The sequence below is a fragment of the Xyrauchen texanus genome, chromosome 39 (assembly GCF_025860055.1).
Source record: "Xyrauchen texanus isolate HMW12.3.18 chromosome 39, RBS_HiC_50CHRs, whole genome shotgun sequence".
NCBI classification, from domain to species: domain Eukaryota; kingdom Metazoa; phylum Chordata; class Actinopteri; order Cypriniformes; family Catostomidae; genus Xyrauchen; species Xyrauchen texanus.
In genome coordinates this window covers 30,946,724-30,965,884 of record NC_068314.1, presented here as the reverse complement: position 1 = coordinate 30,965,884, position 19,161 = coordinate 30,946,724, and the positions used below count along the sequence as shown (strand labels likewise).

The 19,161-nt window shown below is 37.5% G+C and overlaps 1 protein-coding gene across 1 annotated transcript; it reads left to right on the top strand.

Annotated features, from left to right (window-relative positions):
- Window positions 1-4,952: 4,952 nt before the first annotated feature.
- LOC127632858 (GATA-binding factor 1-A-like) lies at window positions 4,953-15,363 on the top strand. The gene is made up of 6 exons (XM_052111668.1): window positions 4,953-5,073; window positions 8,085-8,292; window positions 13,017-13,493; window positions 14,237-14,382; window positions 14,462-14,587; window positions 14,809-15,363. The coding sequence occupies exons 2-6, from the start codon at window positions 8,085-8,087 to the stop codon at window positions 15,091-15,093; spliced, it is 1,242 nt and encodes a 413-aa protein (XP_051967628.1). The 5' UTR covers window positions 4,953-5,073; the 3' UTR covers window positions 15,094-15,363.
- The last annotated feature ends 3,798 nt before the right edge of the window (window positions 15,364-19,161 follow it).

The following is a 19,161-nucleotide window of genomic DNA, read 5'->3' as shown; positions in this document are numbered from 1 at the left end:
GATACTTTTTGTTTGTAGCTTGTAGTCGTCACATACTGGCTTAGACTCAATGGCGATAGAGAGATGGGTCATATAATACAGGCAAGTTTATTAGTGAACCAATGGTTGACTGCTGAAACTTCAGAGGGTTCCCCATCCCAGAGGAACAATGGCAGCTGGTGTGAGTAAGCACTGGAATGGTGTTAATCCAGTTTCAGGTTGGCGGAGTTCATTCTGGGCGTTCTCGGCCCATGCCAGGAAGCGGTACCAGGAGTTCTGATGGCTGTGGCAGAGGGTTCAGAGGAAACATCCTGCTTCCTGGATTTTTTAAATTGTTAACAGTTTGCCTGTCAGTGATATCTTGATGAGAGACTGACTGTCACACCAAAGAGCAAGAAGGTTTTCCATACTCTCGAGATTAATTGTGGTCCTCTATCGGAAACGATATCCTCAGGAAGGCCGAAGTACATGAATACATGTTTGAGGAGCAATTCTGTGGTTTCTATGGCTGAAAGTTGTAGCTCCACGCAACTGTTCCAGTGCAGCAGGGACAAGGGGAAGAGGGTATTGGAACTTGACTGTGATTTTAGAGATCTGTAGTCGATACAGCGCCGCAAACCTCCGCCCTTCTTGACAGCAAAGAAGCTGGAAGCAGCAGGGGATGTGAAATGCCTGATGTAGCCCTGTTTGAGACCTTGGTCACGTACTACTCCATGGCGTGCTGTTCTGGGAGAGATAATGGGTATATTTTACCTCTGGGCACTGGTTCACCAGGAATCAGGTCAATAGCACAATCCCATGGTGGTAATTGGGAGGCACATCTCAGACAGAAGACATCCTGGAAGTGGGGGAATGTCTATGGATAGTTGATCTGGAGGGCTCTCGATGCAGATTGAGTATATCTGCAACACAGGTGAATGTAGACGTTTGGTCACAGTCAGACATGGAAAGCAGGTAGCATGACAGGTTGTTGCCCGTACTCCAGGATAATTGTGGATTGTGCCGGATGAGCCATGGGCGCCCAAGGATCACGGCAGCTGTTGAGTGCTCCAGAACCAGTAGGGTAATAGTTACATGTTGGCTGCCAACAAACACGGTCAGTGCTTGATGATGCCTCTCCCCAGGGATTTCCCCGATTATGGATTGGATGCAGTATTCAGATGGGCAGGTTTCCTTTGAACTGGAGCCTTTGGCAGAGCACTCCAGAGATGAAATTGCCAGCTGACCCAGAGTCGAGGAGGGCGGTGACTGTGGATAACACAAAGGCAGTAAGTGTTACAGTGGTAGTAATTTGTTTACAATTTACTGAGGGAGAAAAAAACACACCCCTGGTAATGGATGTCAGACGGGACACAAGGACTTCACGTGTCCCACAGCTCTGCAATATAGACAAAGATGCTGGGTCAGCCGGCGAAGTCAGCATAAGGAATCTGCCGGTAAGTAATGACAGGATGAAGGCTATTTGGCTCTCAGATGTGAAGCGCAGCGGTGGCATTTCCAGGGCGAGCGAACACTGAAGCAGAAAACCATTGCAGTTCTCAGATGAGCCAGAGTAGGGCGCTGGATTGACCATGAGACTGGCGGTGAAGTGGAGAAGTGGTTCTTGGAAGTGTGACGGTCGTGCTCGCTGACTGAAGAAACAAAAGAGGTGAGCGCGAGTTCGGCTTAAAATATCAACAAGTTCTTGGAAAGGATCATTAGGATTAGTTCCTGCCGGATTCGACATGGTCTGGCCTTTGGTCATGTACTGGCTTAGACTCAATGACGATAGAGAGATGGGTCATATAATACAGGCAAGTTTATTAGTGAATCGGCCGGAACAGTGTTCATACATGTAAGCTGATCAGTAGAGGTTCTTGAAATGCAGGGTGGTATGCCGAACAGGTTTCCAGAGCACACACACACAAACACTTGGGAGGAGACGAAGGAAGACTGGAGGGTGACGTATATGATGACTGGATGTTGACTTGGAATGACTAGATTGAGGTAACAATGCTGGTAGACTCTACTAGAAGCTTGTAGTAGGTTGGTTTTTAAGGTAAGTAGTCTTGTAGCATCTGACAAGGCCAGACAATGACTGACGAGGTGTGTCCTCTACTTATAGAGCTGGTGAAGAGGGCTGATGAGTATCAGATGTGAATGATTAGTACTACAGTGTGTGAAGTCTGAGTGAGTGAAAGAGAGCCTGGCATGATTGTGACAGTAGTGTAGCTAATTACTTTTTTTAAATAGTAGCTTGACTAACTACACAGTTATGAGTAGCTTGTAACTGTAGAAGCTACTGTTTAAAGTAGCTTCCCTAACACTGTCTAAAAATGAAAATAAGTAATTATATACATTTTTTATTAAAAACAATAGAAATCTATGGTATGTTATCTTTTTGACAGCTAAGTAAATGTGTGTGTACGTAGTTAACTAGTCAGGGACATCCTCAATTGGAAAATTTATTTTAAAATAGAATTTGATCCATAAATACAAAATAAAATAAAAAAAATTCATTATTATTATAAAAATGCAAAAAGGTATTTTATTGGTTACGGTAAGTATAAAATTATAATAAAAATTGTGTGTGTGTGTGTGTGTGTGTGTGAGAGAGAGAGAGAGAGAGAGAGAAAGTGTTCTGGCTACCATTGCAGGGTGTCACTGTTCCTGTGAGTTTGTTCATAGTGCCATGTCAAGTCTTTCTATTCCCCAGCCTCCAACTTCAATCTTGATAACCTCTTATCACAGTTGAGCAGCCAGCACACACACACACGGCCACGAGCCACATCCCTCCACACTGCTCCAGACACTCTCTCTCTCTCTCTCTCTTTCTGGTCCTCAGAGAGTTCTGTATTTCTGGCAGTCTTGTTTTGTGAATTTTATCTGGGGATTAGCTGGGTTGATTTTTGAATAAATAAATAAAAATAAAAAAAATATTATAAAAATAAATATATATATATATATATATATATATATATATATATATATATATATATATATATAATATTATTATTATTATTTTTATTTTATATTTAACTGCAACTTTGTATACTGCATTTTGTTTTGTTATAGAAATATCACGTCTTCTCACTATTGGCTTCACTTTGTTTTAAAAAGTGGTGGGGACAGACGCACAGATTTAGGGATAAGGGGCTGTCTGAGACATCACGTAAATGATAATACACCACACAATGCAATTCATATTCACCATGGTAGGATTTGTAATATTATGTCTTGTGCTGATTTGTTTCAGTTGTGTGGCCATCACATCAGCCAGCGGTTTAGAAAAAAGTCCATCTTTACACTTGCCCAAATATATGATGTAAAGTCTATGGCTGTGTTCGGGATGGCCCGATTAGATGTTTTTATATCTATATAATATTTTTACATTGAGTGCATGGGGTCCTGGGTTCAAATTTTTTTATTTTGTCCAAGACAAAATTTGAGCTGTATATCAGTGGGTTTAAATCAACAGGGGAGGTGGGAACAAAATCGTGACCAAAACGTCCTCACTTTAGAAATAAAACATGACATGTATTTAACACAACCACAATGTAACAATGCAATGGTCAAAACATGAAATACATAACATTTCAAATAGGGGTCTTTTGTAAATCAATAACTGGCCCTTGTTGAAAGATACTGTATGTTTCTCTGGATCTCATCCCAGTGTCCCTGAAAACTGTAGGAGAGATGTAGAAAGTGTTTTGACTGTCAAATGACAGTGACAGTCTGAGTTCTGTGCTCAGGCAGGCCGTGCTGGGTCCATATCTCTGACCATGATTGCAGCATTTGAGTTTATTTGCATTACGGTTCTGTGCTGCTTTGCTGAACTGCACCAGGGAAAAGTTATTTTGCATTTTCATTTGCTTTAGTTCACAGTCACCGTTTCCATTTGGATTGTTCTTTGTGTCTTCTTTGTGCACTGATGATTCTGAATTTGATGTGTATGTGCCTACTAACATACATTATGGATTTATTTTCAACAATGCACCTCTATTATTACTGAACTTGAATCATAAGCTTGACTTCTGGATTGTAACAAGTTTCTCAGACCGTGAGAAATTGTAATGAGCTGTATCTGTATCTGAAAAAAAAACATTTATTGTGGATATATGGACACTTTTGTACACTTATCTGAAAAATTAATGGATGTAATTGCATTAGATAACAAACTATCAAACCAAGGCATTTGACATCTACAGAAATTATGATGCTATGTGTATATATATATTTATTTTCTTTTTTTTTTTTTTTTTTTTTGAGAACTAATTTTTGCAGTGACTATTCAAGGTTATGTTTTGTGGATGTATGAAGTTAGTTCCCCTTAAGTTCACACAGGTATCCTAGTAGGGTAACCATGTTCCACCAACGTTGAACAATCACTAAGTGTCACACTACTTTCTTCATTTTTAACTATATATATATATATATATACATACACACACATAGATTAGATGTCTATCTAGACATATATTATTATTTAAACTCCCAAAAGACTGATTTATTTTAAACAATATGCTTGAAAAGTGTGCTTGTGTAATTTTTCTTTCAAATAAATGCCGCTTGCTTTGTTATTTTGTTATCTAACGGCATAACACTGATACATTTTTAAGTGTGACAAATACAGTTTGGGGTCACTGTAGTCTTTGTTGTACAGTTGCTTTGACTAGTTTGTGGATTGACCCAAAAGCTCAAGCTGATTACAGGTTTAATGTGAGATCTATAATAAAACATCTAAATAGGAAACAGTTCTTTGTTCAAAAGGATATTTTAACCAACTGTAATGATCGAGAATATTGATACAAACCACCATTATTAAATTGGTTTATACTCTTGCTGTGTCAGCCAGAGATGTACCATATACTATTCAAAACCTTAAGCATGGCCGTATGGTAGGAGTGTCCAAAAAATTACCCCCAACCCCACCCATTTGTGCCCTAAAATTTCAAATGAAGTTAGTGGTTCCCAAAGAGTGAAAGAGATAAGCAAGTGTGCAGAGCACCAGTACATGCTCATTTTCCAGCAGTCCTCCATGATATACGCAGTGGTGAGGAGAGTGTGACGAAACATCTCACCGGCTCAACAAGAACCTTAATACATCACTTGCAGGTACGTTTTTCCAGACAATGCTAGTAAAGTTACCTTGCAACACATGGCTTTATGCTCATACAATTATTTTCTTGATTTAAATATGGGAGAGTGTTTTCTTAATTACTTTTAAAAATGTGTTTAAATAACCTTTTCTGCAGTTACCACTAAAACATTTTTCAAATCTTTAATACATTTTGTTGTGATGTCTCGGGTGTTTTTTCAGAGTCTAGACCTCAGTAAAAAGAGATTCTAAGTTGATATGGACAAAAAATAAAAACAACGGAAATATAAATCAATATATAAAAAAAGAGATAAGAATAAAAAATTTAACCAGGGATTAACTATGAAATAAAATATAATAATTGATAGTCAATCATCAAGTGAAAATATTATAATTATGATTTACATTTTTTTTCCCATTTTCTTTCAATTTTATTCTAATTAATTTATTGAAAATTTACATGAATAACATTCAAAGATATTCTGAATGGGTTACTTTCTGTGTTCACAACTGATCTAAAATTCATCAAATGAAAACAAAAAAAAATCATAATAGTCATAATATAGTATAATTAATATAATATGATATATTATTTCTAAGGCAAGAGCATATAACTCTTAACATTTAGTTTACTGTCGGGTACCATTACAAGTGAAACTAATCTTATAAAACCAAATTAAGCGTGGGTCATTCACTCTGATTCCAAATTTATTACACATTATTTTCATGGATTACTCAAAATTGGACTAATATTGACATGAACTGAATTTGAAAACTGTATTTTGTGTGACATTTGCATTAAGTGAAACCATGAAGTATGTCTTTAATAATAAGTCACACGGGTGGGGTGTATATCAAGGGAATATGTAATGTTATTCATAATCACTTGACTAGATGATGATGAAAAACATTTTTAGTGTGTTCATCATGTGAGAACGTGATGGGCAGATGAAAAAGAAATATGCAAAATTATATCAGTTCCATGATTATCGGCATATTAAAAGAAAGTTGTAATGTCCTCAAGGGAGGCCTCATGCTTTCTCATGCTAAACAGCAACAACTTAAAAAAAAAAAAAGCTTTAAAAAAACACACAGGGCCTAATGACCCTCATTATAACTGCAGAAAAGTCTTTGGCACTTATTAAGATCAATTGTTAATTTCTGGTTTGGCAGTTTAATACTGTACTTGTTTCACATTGGCATTAGTTTATTAGATTATTAGTCTTATTATTAATTTAATTCTATGCAGCGCTATCTGGGCTTATGCTCCTTGTCACAAAAATACAAAGATAGGCAAAACATTTCAACATTCAATACTGAATTTGTTGTAAAGGCTTAAATATGTGATAGATTAAAAATGAGAAAGATTTATAAATCTATTCATAAGTTAAGATAGTTGACATCTTGCAGTCTGTTTTTCTGTTCAAAGACAATATAATAGCTTTTCTGTAAATCTTTTAATAGTAAATTCCCTTAAGAGAGTTAACGTTGTTGTAAGCTTATGTGAACTGTTGATAAAGTCTATGTCAAATGTAGACATGCTGTTGTATTTTTAGTGCTGTCTTTTTGCCACAGTCAAATGAGGACCTGTTAAAGGGAAGTCTGACATAGCCATACTGTCTCGTTACCTTAATTAAGAATCATAGTGACCCACAGAAAACAACAAAATCTTGAAAAGAAACAGGAATTTCATGTCTATCAGATCAACAGGGTTGGGAGGATTACTTTTGAAATGTAATCCACTACAGATTACAGAATACATGCTGTAAAATGTAATTTGTAACGTATTCCATTAGATAACTCAAGGTCAGTAACGTAATCTAAATACTTTGGATTACTTCTTCAGCACTGGTAGATTTTTTCACTTGTTTTGACTATAAAAACTGCCAGTACAGTAAGACAAGATACACATGTTAAAAATACAATCTCAATAAATCCTAAATATCTTATGCAGTGTTGTTTCTAAAACAAGATAAATCAAATTGATCTTGTTTTAAGGATTTTTTTTTATATTTTTACAGGAACACAGTACAAAAATTATTATCAAGAACATGATTTTTGCCCTAATATCATAGATTTTACTAGAAAAAAAGAAATTATGATCCAACATGAATTTTCTTGATAACAAATATGATCGTGTGTGGTAACATGTGCATGTAAAAAGGCTAGAAATAGTATTTTAGCTTAGCATAAAGCTAACTATTTACACAAGGTTTATTTCTATTTCTTCTGCTCCAAACTTACTTCAAACTTACTTCTCTGTCTGCTCGTATGAATGTAACTCATAATTGGAAAGTGTTTCACCGCTGTTCAAATTCACTTTGGATCGCATCATTTATATGTATAAAAATGTTTTCCATCTGAAAGGACTAAATATTAAATTAAACAAATTACAATAAAATTCGAATTAATCTCTTCAGTAATCAAAATACTTTTTGAATGTAACTGTATTCTAAATATCAATGAATGTAGCAGAATACAGTTACTTATATTTTGTATTTTAAATACTTAATCCCGTTACATTTATTTAGTTACTCCCCAACCCTGCAGATCACTAAGATCTGGCCTTAGTGGCCTATATACGTCATGTGCGTATCTATCATTATTTTACAGCAACAATGCATGCACACTTTATTGTGAAATATGTGTGCTCTCAGTATTTTTTCCCTAATTAAGTGTTTTACCACTTAACTACACTCACACGAGATGAAGAATCTAGTCATATAGTAGCACAATAAAAGCTTTATTTATTTACGTGGGTTGCCATCTTTGAGGCCGCCATGTTGATCTCAGTTACCCCCGTATTATGGGACACTTTCTGTTCCAGAATAAATGAATCATATATGACAAAAAATCATACAGGTATTTATTGAATGGTATCAGTAACCAAAAGATGCAGCTTTTTGTGTGATGAACATAAAAACAGTTATCAAAAGCAGTATTGAAAATTAAGTTTTTATTATTTTTGCTCAGTTGAAATTGTCAATAAATCTTCCAGTACTCTGAACATTTTTCTTCCACTTGAAAGATGGAGAATTCATCCGAGCAGTCTCGTTGGGTGTCCCCCAGCCTGATCAGTCCCGACCCTTTAGCAAGCTACACAACAGAGACGGGGTTGCTGCCACCCGGTGATGAAGATGAGCCCCTCTACGGCAGTTCTGAAACTGACTTATTGACATCGTATTATTCCACAAGTGGCCAGAGCAGAGCCTCTTCATCCTACAGACACAGCCCAGGTGAAATCCTCGCTGCTGTAGTTTAAGAATGTTAAAGACCCCATTTACTCAGAATAAAAGTGGCTTTTAATCCATATCTGTTAGCTTTGAAGCCATCCATATGGTAGTGTACTCCTTAAGTTTAAAATATTGTAGCGTTTGTTCACCCTAAAAATTAAATGGCTGTCATAATTTACTCACTCTGATGTTGTTCCAAACCCATATAACTTTTTTTAAATTCTGTGTAACACAAAAGGAAATGTTAGGCAGTATGTCAGGCTCAGTCACCAATCACTTTCATTTTATGGAAAAAAAGATGCAATGAATGTGAATGATTGAAGCTGATATTCTGCCTAACATTTCCTTTTGTGTTACACAGAAGAAATAAAAAGTCATATGGGTTTGGAAAAACATGAGGGTGAGTAAATGACCAAAATGCACCAATATGCTACTAACAAACTACCCAATCAGCTCGTTCATAAATTATGATAACACAAAAAAAGCATGTTTACGTGGATTATTCTCTGATTTTTACATCAAAATGTAAACAGGCATGTGTGCAACACCTGTGCACAATAGACAAGCTGGTAAAGACTTTAAAATTTAGCTTAAACTGTTTATGATATCACTCAGATGATGGAGGTATTTACATTACCACACACATTGAAGGCTTAGTTAGCATAACTTATTATGTATGTAATGTTAGAATTTTCTTTTTTACATGTAGGTTTGTTTATCCTTTAAAAAAAAAATCACCTAAAAAAGAAAGTTCTCCCATCATTTACTCACCCTCCACTTTCACATTTACTTTCAGAGGTGAAAATAAAACAAAACAGGCACCACATGTGACTTTCAGGAGTAAAAGTGAAAATGAAATTGGATTACTGAGATTTAGAGTAAAAAAAAAAATAAACTTTTTTATCTGTTTCCCACCCACACCTATTATATTGCTTTGAGGAAACTGAGCGCTTTTCTTTGTGCTGGTTCCGCCTAGCAGCTGGAGTTTATTTTGTAGAGTAACACACCTTTAGGACAGCTTTATGGATGAATCTACGTGCTCTTTGTATCCTATTGGCTGGAGTTTATTTTGTGGAGTGATTGAGTAATTTTTTGCACTCATGTTGCAGCCGATTGGACCGGCTCACTGAACATCCGCTTGAATGTTTGAGGATTCTGCATGCTTTTTTGTGCTGGTTCTGCCTTGTGGCTGGAGTTTATTTTGTAGAATAACACACCTTCAAGACAGTTTTATAGATTAATCTACACGCTCTTAGTGTTTATTCTGCCTATTGGCTAGAATAGAAGTTGTCGTGGAGGTTCTCATAGGCGTGCATGGACTGTTTGAGTTTGGAGGGATGGACGCCAGTTGGCGCTGTCATGCACAGGGTTAATGCACACGTTTTTATTTGTTCTGGGTTCAGGTTTTGACTGTTACACTAATGTTGGAATATGGTCTTTATAATCTTGTTTTTGGCACACAATCTATTTTTTCTTATATGTCAAAATGTCAGATGTTAATATGAGTGGATTGCCTCTCTCTCTCCAAGTAGAATGTGAATGGGTTGGGCACCCGATAAAAAGAAGGTTATTTCTCTTCTTAAGCATAAGAAATATGATATAGTGTTTCTTCAAGAAATGCATCTTTCTCTGCAGAAAGCTGAAAAAATTGGGAGGATATGAGTTGGGCATGCTTTCTTTAGTGCTGGTTCTTTTGAACTAGATATATGGGACTATAAAAATGTTCATCAGTCCATAAGATTTACTCTAGAATAGATATTGTTTATATATATCTAAGCCCCTCATTCCATCTGTTGTTGATTGCTCAATTGGAAACATTTTAGTCTCAGATCACACCCTGGTGTGTTTAGAGGTTAAGAACTCGTGGAATTGGAAGGGAATATTAAAAGTGCAGAGGCAGAGCTAAACACCGAATGTTGTCTAATGGCCTCAGAGAACTGACCCGTTTGAAATACAGATATAATACCATTTTATTGATAAAGATGGAGTTTTGGCTATTCATGGCAAGACAGTCATACTTTGAGTAATTGGACAAAGCAGGGAAGTTTCTGGCTAGATGTATAAAACAGAGAGAGTTCTTTTCTACCATTCCCTCGGTGAATCTCCTAGTGGTGAAATATTTACTCGGCCACTGATATTAATAATGTTTATAAAGAATTCTATCTTGATCTTTATAGTTCCACATCTTCATGTACTGAAGAGGATATTAGAAACTTTGTGGAACCATTAGAACTTCCTAAACTATCAGCTGAGCAAAAAAATTATCTTGATCCTGAAATAACCTTGGAGGAGCTTGGCGAGGTAATTAAGGCCTTGCCTGCAGGCAAGGCTCTGGGGCCAGACTGCTTTGCAGCTGAATTTTTTTAGATCTCATGCTACACAACTGGCTCCACTTTTGCTAGAAGTTTATATGGAAATATAATGGAAAGCTTCCACCAACCGTGACACAAGCCCGAATCAGTCTGATTCTTAAAAAGGACAAGGATCCAAGCGAGTGTAAGAGTTACCATCCATTTTTTACCTGATCCAGCTAGATGTTAAAATATTGTAAAAAAAACATTTGGCTAACCAATTGAGTAAAGTTATGACATCTCTTATACATATATATCAGGTGGGGTTTATTTGGGGCTGTAACACTTCGGATAGAATTCTGTGTTTTATTAATGTTATGGGGCAGTGGTGAATGATCAGACTCACTTGATGCTGAAAAAGCATTTGATATGGTAGAATGGGATTATCTTTTTAAGATTTTGGAAATGTACTGATTCAGGAATACTTTTATTGGGTGGATTAAGTTACTTTTTAGACACACGGTAGCTGCAGTTCAAACGAATGGATTAATTTAAGATTATTGTACTCTGGATAGGGGCACCTGTCAGGGTTGCCCTCTTTCCTCATTATTGTTCTGTCCTGCTCTGGAACCATTAGCAGCCACGATAAAGAATGAGGATGATTTTCCAGGGGTGGTGGCGGGAGGTGTGGCATATAAGCTTTTGCTTTACGCAGATGATATTTTATTATTCATCTCCGACCCTACTAGATCAATGCCTTGCCTCCACAGAATTATTAATTACTTTTCAAAATTCTCAGGATACAAAGTTAATGGCTCTGACAGCGTACTGCCCGGTAACAGCTTTTCAGCCGGGTGCCTTCCAGTGGCCCAAATAGGGCATTAAGTATTAGGGTATTTTATTCCCATCAAATTTGTGTGATTTAGTTAGATAATTTTGACCCTTTAATAAAAAGGTTTTCGAGCGATGGGCAGGTGGGCTTCATTACATTTATCTATGACTGGGAAGGTTAACGTTATTAACATGAATTTTATTCCAAAATTCAACTACCTGCTACCATCTCTCCCTATAGATGTCCCCCTCTCTTATTTAAAGCAATATCATAGCATAGCAAAGTCCTTCATGTGGAATGGTAAATGTTCCAGATTACATTTAGTAATTCCCAAATTACACTTAGTAAATTACATAAGCCGATTGACAAAGATGGGCTAGGCCTACACAAGATTTAGTTTTATTATTATGCATTCTGTCTCAGACATTTGGCTCATTGGTCGCTTACACCTGAGAGAGCCCCTCCCTGGTTTTGTATTGAACAGGAAGTTCTTGCCCCTATCTCGTCATTGCAAAGCCTTCCCGTTATCTCGCATTTGCATGCAGTATGGACAAAAGTGTCCAGAATGTTTAATTCAGACATTTATTTAAATATTGATTTATACATATGACAAGTCCCCTTTCTGCTGGACAAAGTGGATTGTGAGGGAGATTAATATGCTTGGTGACCTATATGAGAGTGATGAGAACATTTGAAAATATGGTTAAAAATGTTCGGATACCCAGGTCTCTATTCTTCAGGTATTTACAGCTGCGCAACCTGCACTGTATTATTTTTGGGAGTAGCATACACCCCCCTAAAGTGGTAGATACTCTGGGAGTGGTGATTACTGCTTTTGGAAAAGGTCATGAGGCATCAGTGTGTTACTCCCTGGTAATTCAGTCTGGGGGACGGAGCTTCAATTTCACTCAAGAGATTATGAGAGAAAGATTTAAACTTGTGTCGTGGAGGGAGGAGGAAGTGTGGGCTAGGATTCTAAAAAACATCAAGTCTACATATAGAGATGCAAGGGTGCGCCTTAAGCAATTTAAGATTTGACATAGTTTCTATTGGACCCCTTCTAGATTGGACAGGCTTGGTCTTAAACCACTTGGATTTGTTTTATAGGAAGTGGTGCATCTATTTGGCCTTTTTGGAAGGCTTTTTGGGGAGGGGCAGTGGAGAGAGTTGTGTAGTATTACATTTGTGCGATTTATTATTTTTTATATTTTTTTTTATTGTATTTTTTTTTGTGTGTATACTATAGCATTGACCACAGGAATTTTTGTTGAGGTTCAGGGTGGGGTTGGGGATTAGGAGGGGGAAATAGAATAATGGGGGTTAAAGTTGATTCTGTGTATATATGTTTTGCTTTTCTGTTCATTTATGTGAATCAATAAAGTGTTAATCAGAGAATGTTCCAGCTATGAATATTCCAACCATCTGCAACAGACTAGTACATTTCAAATCATATTTAATGGCTGTGTTGTATCTAAAAACCAATTGGATATTTAAAAACAAAACAAATATAACAGGGTGAGCCCTTCAATGTGTTATTAGGCTAACATCAAAGTCAATATTGTGGCACATTATAGTCAAAATGTTTTTTTTTTCTTTTGCAATAGTTCGACAGGTCTACACCTCTCCATCAATTCTGGGAAACATCCAGTGGTTGGACAACTCCCCGGGTCACTCTTCCTACAATCTCACATCCGCTGTCTGGACAAGCAGTCCTTTAGCAAAGACACCACTTCACTCTAACTCCTCCCCGTCCATCTACCCTACCACCTCCTCTTTCACCTCCCCTAAACAGGGCTATCCTTCCCCCAGTTGTGATGGTAAGGAAAGTCCCATGCTCCAGGAAGCTCTGAAAGTGGAGCGATTGAGTCCCATGGGTGGAGGTGGGAGCAGCTTCCTCAATCTGACCTCAGCCGCTGGGGGACTGTATGGTCCTTCTCCGCACATGCTGAGTCCCTATGGATCATACATGGCTACGTCACAAGATTACAGTTCAGCTGCACTCTATTCTAGCGCTGGACCTTGGATGAGCCCTTCATCCTACTCACCCAAACTTTGCAACAAGATGAGACTTTCACCACCAGGTCAGAAATATGCACCTTTTGTGATGTGTCAAGCCAGGAGATTTCTAAGCGTACCATATGAGAATGCATACGGCCTTAGTCATTAAACAAAAATTCAAGTCACTGCCCCTAGTGGCCGAAGCTGGAAGTGTTGTTGAACGAAAGGGCACAGGTGAAAAGTCCACAGAGTGACACAAAAAGCAAGTTGTATTTTTAGTTGTAAATGGTGAAATACATTCAACAGGAATGCTAATTTTATTAACCAAATGCCCTAACCCAAACCCCAACCCTAATCTTAACTGGCAGTGAAGTATATTTGTAATGTTATAGGTAAAATGCAACCTCCGAATTGCACTTATTATAGATTATTTTAATGCAATTAGTTCCTGGTTTCCATGAAACCAGAACCCATGTCTCTGAGGCTGCTCACACAAAACACTACCAGATGCACCACAGGAAAAAGTAAACACATTTGAATTGATGCAAAGGTTTCTGATAGAACATAATGCTTGTCAGTAACTTGGCAGAATGGGGTTGATGGGTACCAGAATATTTGGTAGCAACATATCAATTTCCAATGTGATCATATAGCATGAAACACGAGCAAAGCCATTCTTACGTAACTGCGGCATTGTCTTGAACGTAAAAAATGGCTTTGAGCGATTTACAAATAAATCTGTTCACCTTACTTTTCATGAGGCTAATTGTCTAATCAGTCTTCCAAGGATCTGCACATTATTTACTTTCATCTTTTATTTTGACAGAGGCACGTGAATGTGTAAACTGTGGTGCCACTGCCACCCCTCTGTGGCGTCGAGATGGTACAGGCCATTACCTCTGCAATGCTTGCGGGCTTTACCATAAAATGAACGGCCAGAACAGACCCCTCATAAGACCGAAAAAGAGGCTGGTACGTAAAATTACAATTAAAAACTGGCAATAGTGTGTGTTAGATTTTAAAGACATTAAACTTTACACTCTTGTGACAGATTGTTAGCAAACGTGCGGGAATGCAGTGTGCCAACTGCAACACAAGCACTACAACACTATGGAGACGCAATGCCAGTGGCGAGCCTGTGTGCAATGCTTGTGGCCTCTACTTTAAACTACACAACGTGAGTCACATGTTTATTCTTCTATCAATATGCAGTATTCTTCTTTTAAAGGGATAGTTCTTTCAAAAATGACAAGTCTGTCATCATTTACTTGAAGAAATTAATGGGTTTAGAACAATATGAGGATGGGTAAATCAAAACAGAATTTTCCTTTTTGGGTCCCTTTAATGCTGAAGTAAACAAACTGAAGCCACGACCATCTCTGTTGTGTCTTTTTGCAGGTCAACAGGCCTTTAACTATGAAGAAAGATGGCATACAAACGCGGAACCGCAAGGTGTCTAACAGGAACAAGAAGGGCAAAAAGTGTGCAGCTTCAGAGCTTTACCCTGACATGTCTCATATTGCCTCTCAAGATGAGCACGTAGGACCTTACTCTCTGAATCCAGGACCCCTCCTGTCCTACAGCCACACACCTTACCTACTTCCCCCCTCCACCCTGCACTCCTCCCCCACCCTGTCCTACGCCCACCACCCAAACTCTGGCATGGTGCCCACACTAATGTGAGGGAGATGTCTATTGGACCATAACAAGGCATGTACATTACATTGTACATATAATAAACTCAGCTTACATAAAGTTAGAATAGTCTTGTCACTGTTTTTTAACCCATGTTGCAGCTTGAATAGAGAAACAGTCAAATATGAGGTAGCTAAAATTGTTTGCTTTCAGCTCTATCATATAATGACAATTGTATATTTATTAAGGCTTATTGGTTGTGCTATACTATGATTCCTTTTGAGACAATAAATGTATGTGTGTTGTACTTAAATCATTTTTAAATTGATAAAGACAAAGTTTTTATAAAAGCATTCATTTATATTTTTGTCCTATTTTAAACAGTTTTATAAATGCAATGCACAAACAATATTTAGTTATGGATGAAATATTCCATGCATAAAGGCCTATTACTTTCAACGGTTACCACTTTCAGTGTGGTATAATTGTTTTTAAATGGTTAGAAGCGTTTTAGACCTTGTGGTTTAGCACTAACCATTTTAACTTCAGGTCACTCTTGCCATGCAATAATAGTGTCGTTGTCCATTCATCCTCTCTGCAGAGACTTTGATAATTGATCTGCTTTTGGAGCAGGAACATGCAAATTAAACACTTTCCATAAAGGTGGCCGAGGGCGACAAAACACTAAGGTTCCACTTGTGCCAGGTCCTAAATTTAACTCACACAGAAAAATGGTCATATCTGTGTACATAACACAACTGTGCCCCATGCTTGGATGCTGGCAAAATAGATGCATCTGCACTGAAATCCTCACAAAGAGAACCTGAAGTGCTGAAAAACAATTAGTGTTACTTTAAGGAATATACAAGTTCAGATCAATCGACAGCATTTATGTCATAATGTTGATAACCACAAAAAATTATTTAGACTGATCCCTCCCTTTCTTAAAAAAAAAAGGAGTATTCTTTAAAGTACAGTCTTTTGGAGAAGTAGCAAATACCTTTGTGAAACTGGTTGATCTGGTGTCTTGTCATTCCATCTAAGAGGCTACAGATGAAAACGTGTGGCAATGACACAGAAGTGCCGTTTTGATTAATGGAAGTTGATGGTGTTGGAACAATTCAGTTTAGACTGCTGTGAAAGTGATATCTTATCATGCTAACAACCTGGGGTGGTTTTAGTCCCATCTCAGCCTCCCTAAAATTATCAACTATCAAATTATCTATTCAAAACTTGTTTGAAATGTATAATTTTTACTTTTGAATAAAAATGAAAATCATCCAAAAATGCAGGACATGTCGATAAGAAAAACTACAACAATTGACTAACAGGCAGTTTGATCTAAGTTTTTATAAACGTTTTATTCTCTTTGCTATTCTGCATATGCGTGGTAACCATTCGTACGTGCGTTGCCAGCAACCTGCTTCGTTTGAATGGAGAAGTGGCTGTGCTGCATATTTGTCATAGATGCAACCCGAGCCAGAGGTGGCAAACTTTAATCAGTGCTTACTTTTTCTATGTTTCATGAAACATCCCGCTATGAAGGTATTTTTCTATGATTTTTTTACTTGTTTGCTAGCCTGCATCAATGCATTCAATGTCCAAGGAAATTTGCCCTCTCAAATTAGCTAGCGGTTGTTAATAATAATAATCATCCAGCCAGTTTATAGTACAAGATTGCTTAGTCATGCTTTGCAAACTGAAGCAATTAAGTTTTAGTTGACTGTCATAAATTACACATTTTTTGAATGCAGTCTATATGTTTTGTATACCAATTATTTAGTTTATTATCACTAGTTTAAAAACAAACAAACAAATTTCAGAATCAATATTTTTATGTGAGGATCAATATTTTTGATACCTCACCAGTATTGGAAGTATCAATACTTTAGTATCAATCCGCCCATCCCTAGCACACTCATATAAACAGTCATCTGTCAGTCAAACACGTGTACTGATTTGAGCCATTACTGCAGAAAGACGGGTATTATTAAATGTTTTTCAGATTAACATTTATATTGGTTGCTCCTCAAGCATGACACATAACAAAACAAAACATTAATGTACGGAGTCAACCATTATCCCCCTTAAACCCCATTATTTTCCTTCCCCCCTTCAAATCCGTAACCCCACCCTGACCCCCAACAAACGTCCCTGTGGCCAAGCCCGTGGACACACAGAGATAAAATAAATAAATACAAATATATAATAAAAACAAGAAAGAATAATAATAATAATAATAATAAAAAACATACACATTTAAAACTATAAATCCCTTTCCACTGCCCCTCCCTGAAAGGCCTCAAAAAAGGCCAGATAGCTGCCCCCACTTTTTATCAAACAACTCCAGGTTGCCTAGCCTTCTATACGACACCTCCTCAAATGGGCGGCATCCTGCCCATCTCTGTGCACCACTCCTGAAATGAGGGTGCTCCACCTGTCTGCCGATCATAACAAATGGCCAGGACCCAATTTTTTATGTACTTATCCCCTATATTAATGACCGCCCCATTGCCTAAAATACAGAGTCTGGGCTACATGAAATTTGAGTGCCCAATACGTCACATACACATAAAACTCTGAACCCTCAACCAAAATTCTTGGATCTGAACACACCACCAAAAAACATGGGTTGTGTCCCCATCTTCTGATTGGCATCACCTGCAGGTGGGTGTGTCTTTAAGACCAAGCCTATCCAATTGAGAGGGGGTCCAATAGAATCAATGTAAAATCTTAAATTGCATAAGGCGCACCCTTGCATCTCTAGATGTGAACTTCACATTTTTTAGAATCCTAGCCCACACTCCCTCCTCCAATACAAAGTTTAAATCTTTCTCCCATAACCCCTTGAGAGAAGTTGAAGCTGCGTCCCCCAGACTCTGAATTAGCAAGGAGTAATACACTGATGCCTCATGACCTTTTCCAAAAGCAGTAATCACCACTCCCAGAGTATCTGCCACTTTAGGGGGGTGTATGCTACTCCCAAAAATAGTACAAAGCAGGTGGCACAGATGTAAATACCTAAAGAATTGAGACCTGGGTATCCCAAAATGTTGAACCATATTTTCAAAATATCTCAACACTCCACTCTCATATAGGTCACAGAGTATATTAACCTCTGTCACAATCCACTCTGTCCAACAGAAAGTGGAATTATTAATACATAACTTTGGGTTCAGCCATATGCTTGAAGCAACATTTAAATAAATGTCCGAATTAAACACTCTGGACACTTTTGTCCATACCATGTGCAAATGCCAGATAACAGGGTGTAACTTACTCCTATCCAGAGTAAAATAATCAGAAATTAATCAATTTGTTTGTACCACCGCTACCGGGTGTCTATAAAGTAACTTAATCCATCCAATAAAAGTATTCCCGAACCCATACATTTTCTAAATCTTAAATAGATAATCCCATTCTACCATATCAAATGCCTTTTCGGCGTCAAGTGAAATTTTTGACAATATTTTAACATCTAGCTGGATCAGGGTTACTCTTACAGTCGCTTGGATCTTTGTCCTTTTTAAGAATCAGGCTGATCCGGGCTTGTGTCATGTTTGTAGGAAGCTTTCCATTCTTTAATGATTCCGTATAAACTTCTAGAAAATGTGGAGCCAGTTCTGTAGCATAAGATCTAAAAACTTCAGCGGCAAAGCCATCTGGCCCCGGAGCCTTGCCTGTAAGCAAGGCCTTAATTACATCGCCAAGCTCCTCCAAGGTTATTTTTGCTCAGTCATCAGTTTATTAAGTTCTAATCATTCCAAAAAGTTTCTAATATCATCATCAATAGACAAAGACGTGGAACTATAGAGATCAAGATATAATTCTTTAAAATCATTATTAATATAAATGTCTGAGGTAAATATTTCACCACATGCAAATTTCACTGAGGGAATGATAGAAAAGGGCTCTCTCTCTGTTTATATATCTAGCCAGAAGTTTCCCTGCCTTGTCCCCGACTCAAAGTATGACTGTCTTGCCCTGAATAGCCAAAACTCCACCTAGTGTGACAAAATAGTATTATCTCTGTATTTCAATCAGGTAAATTCCCCATAAGATGTAATTTAAACACAAACATCCCCCAGAACAAAACAAACTGGCCAACTGGTGTCC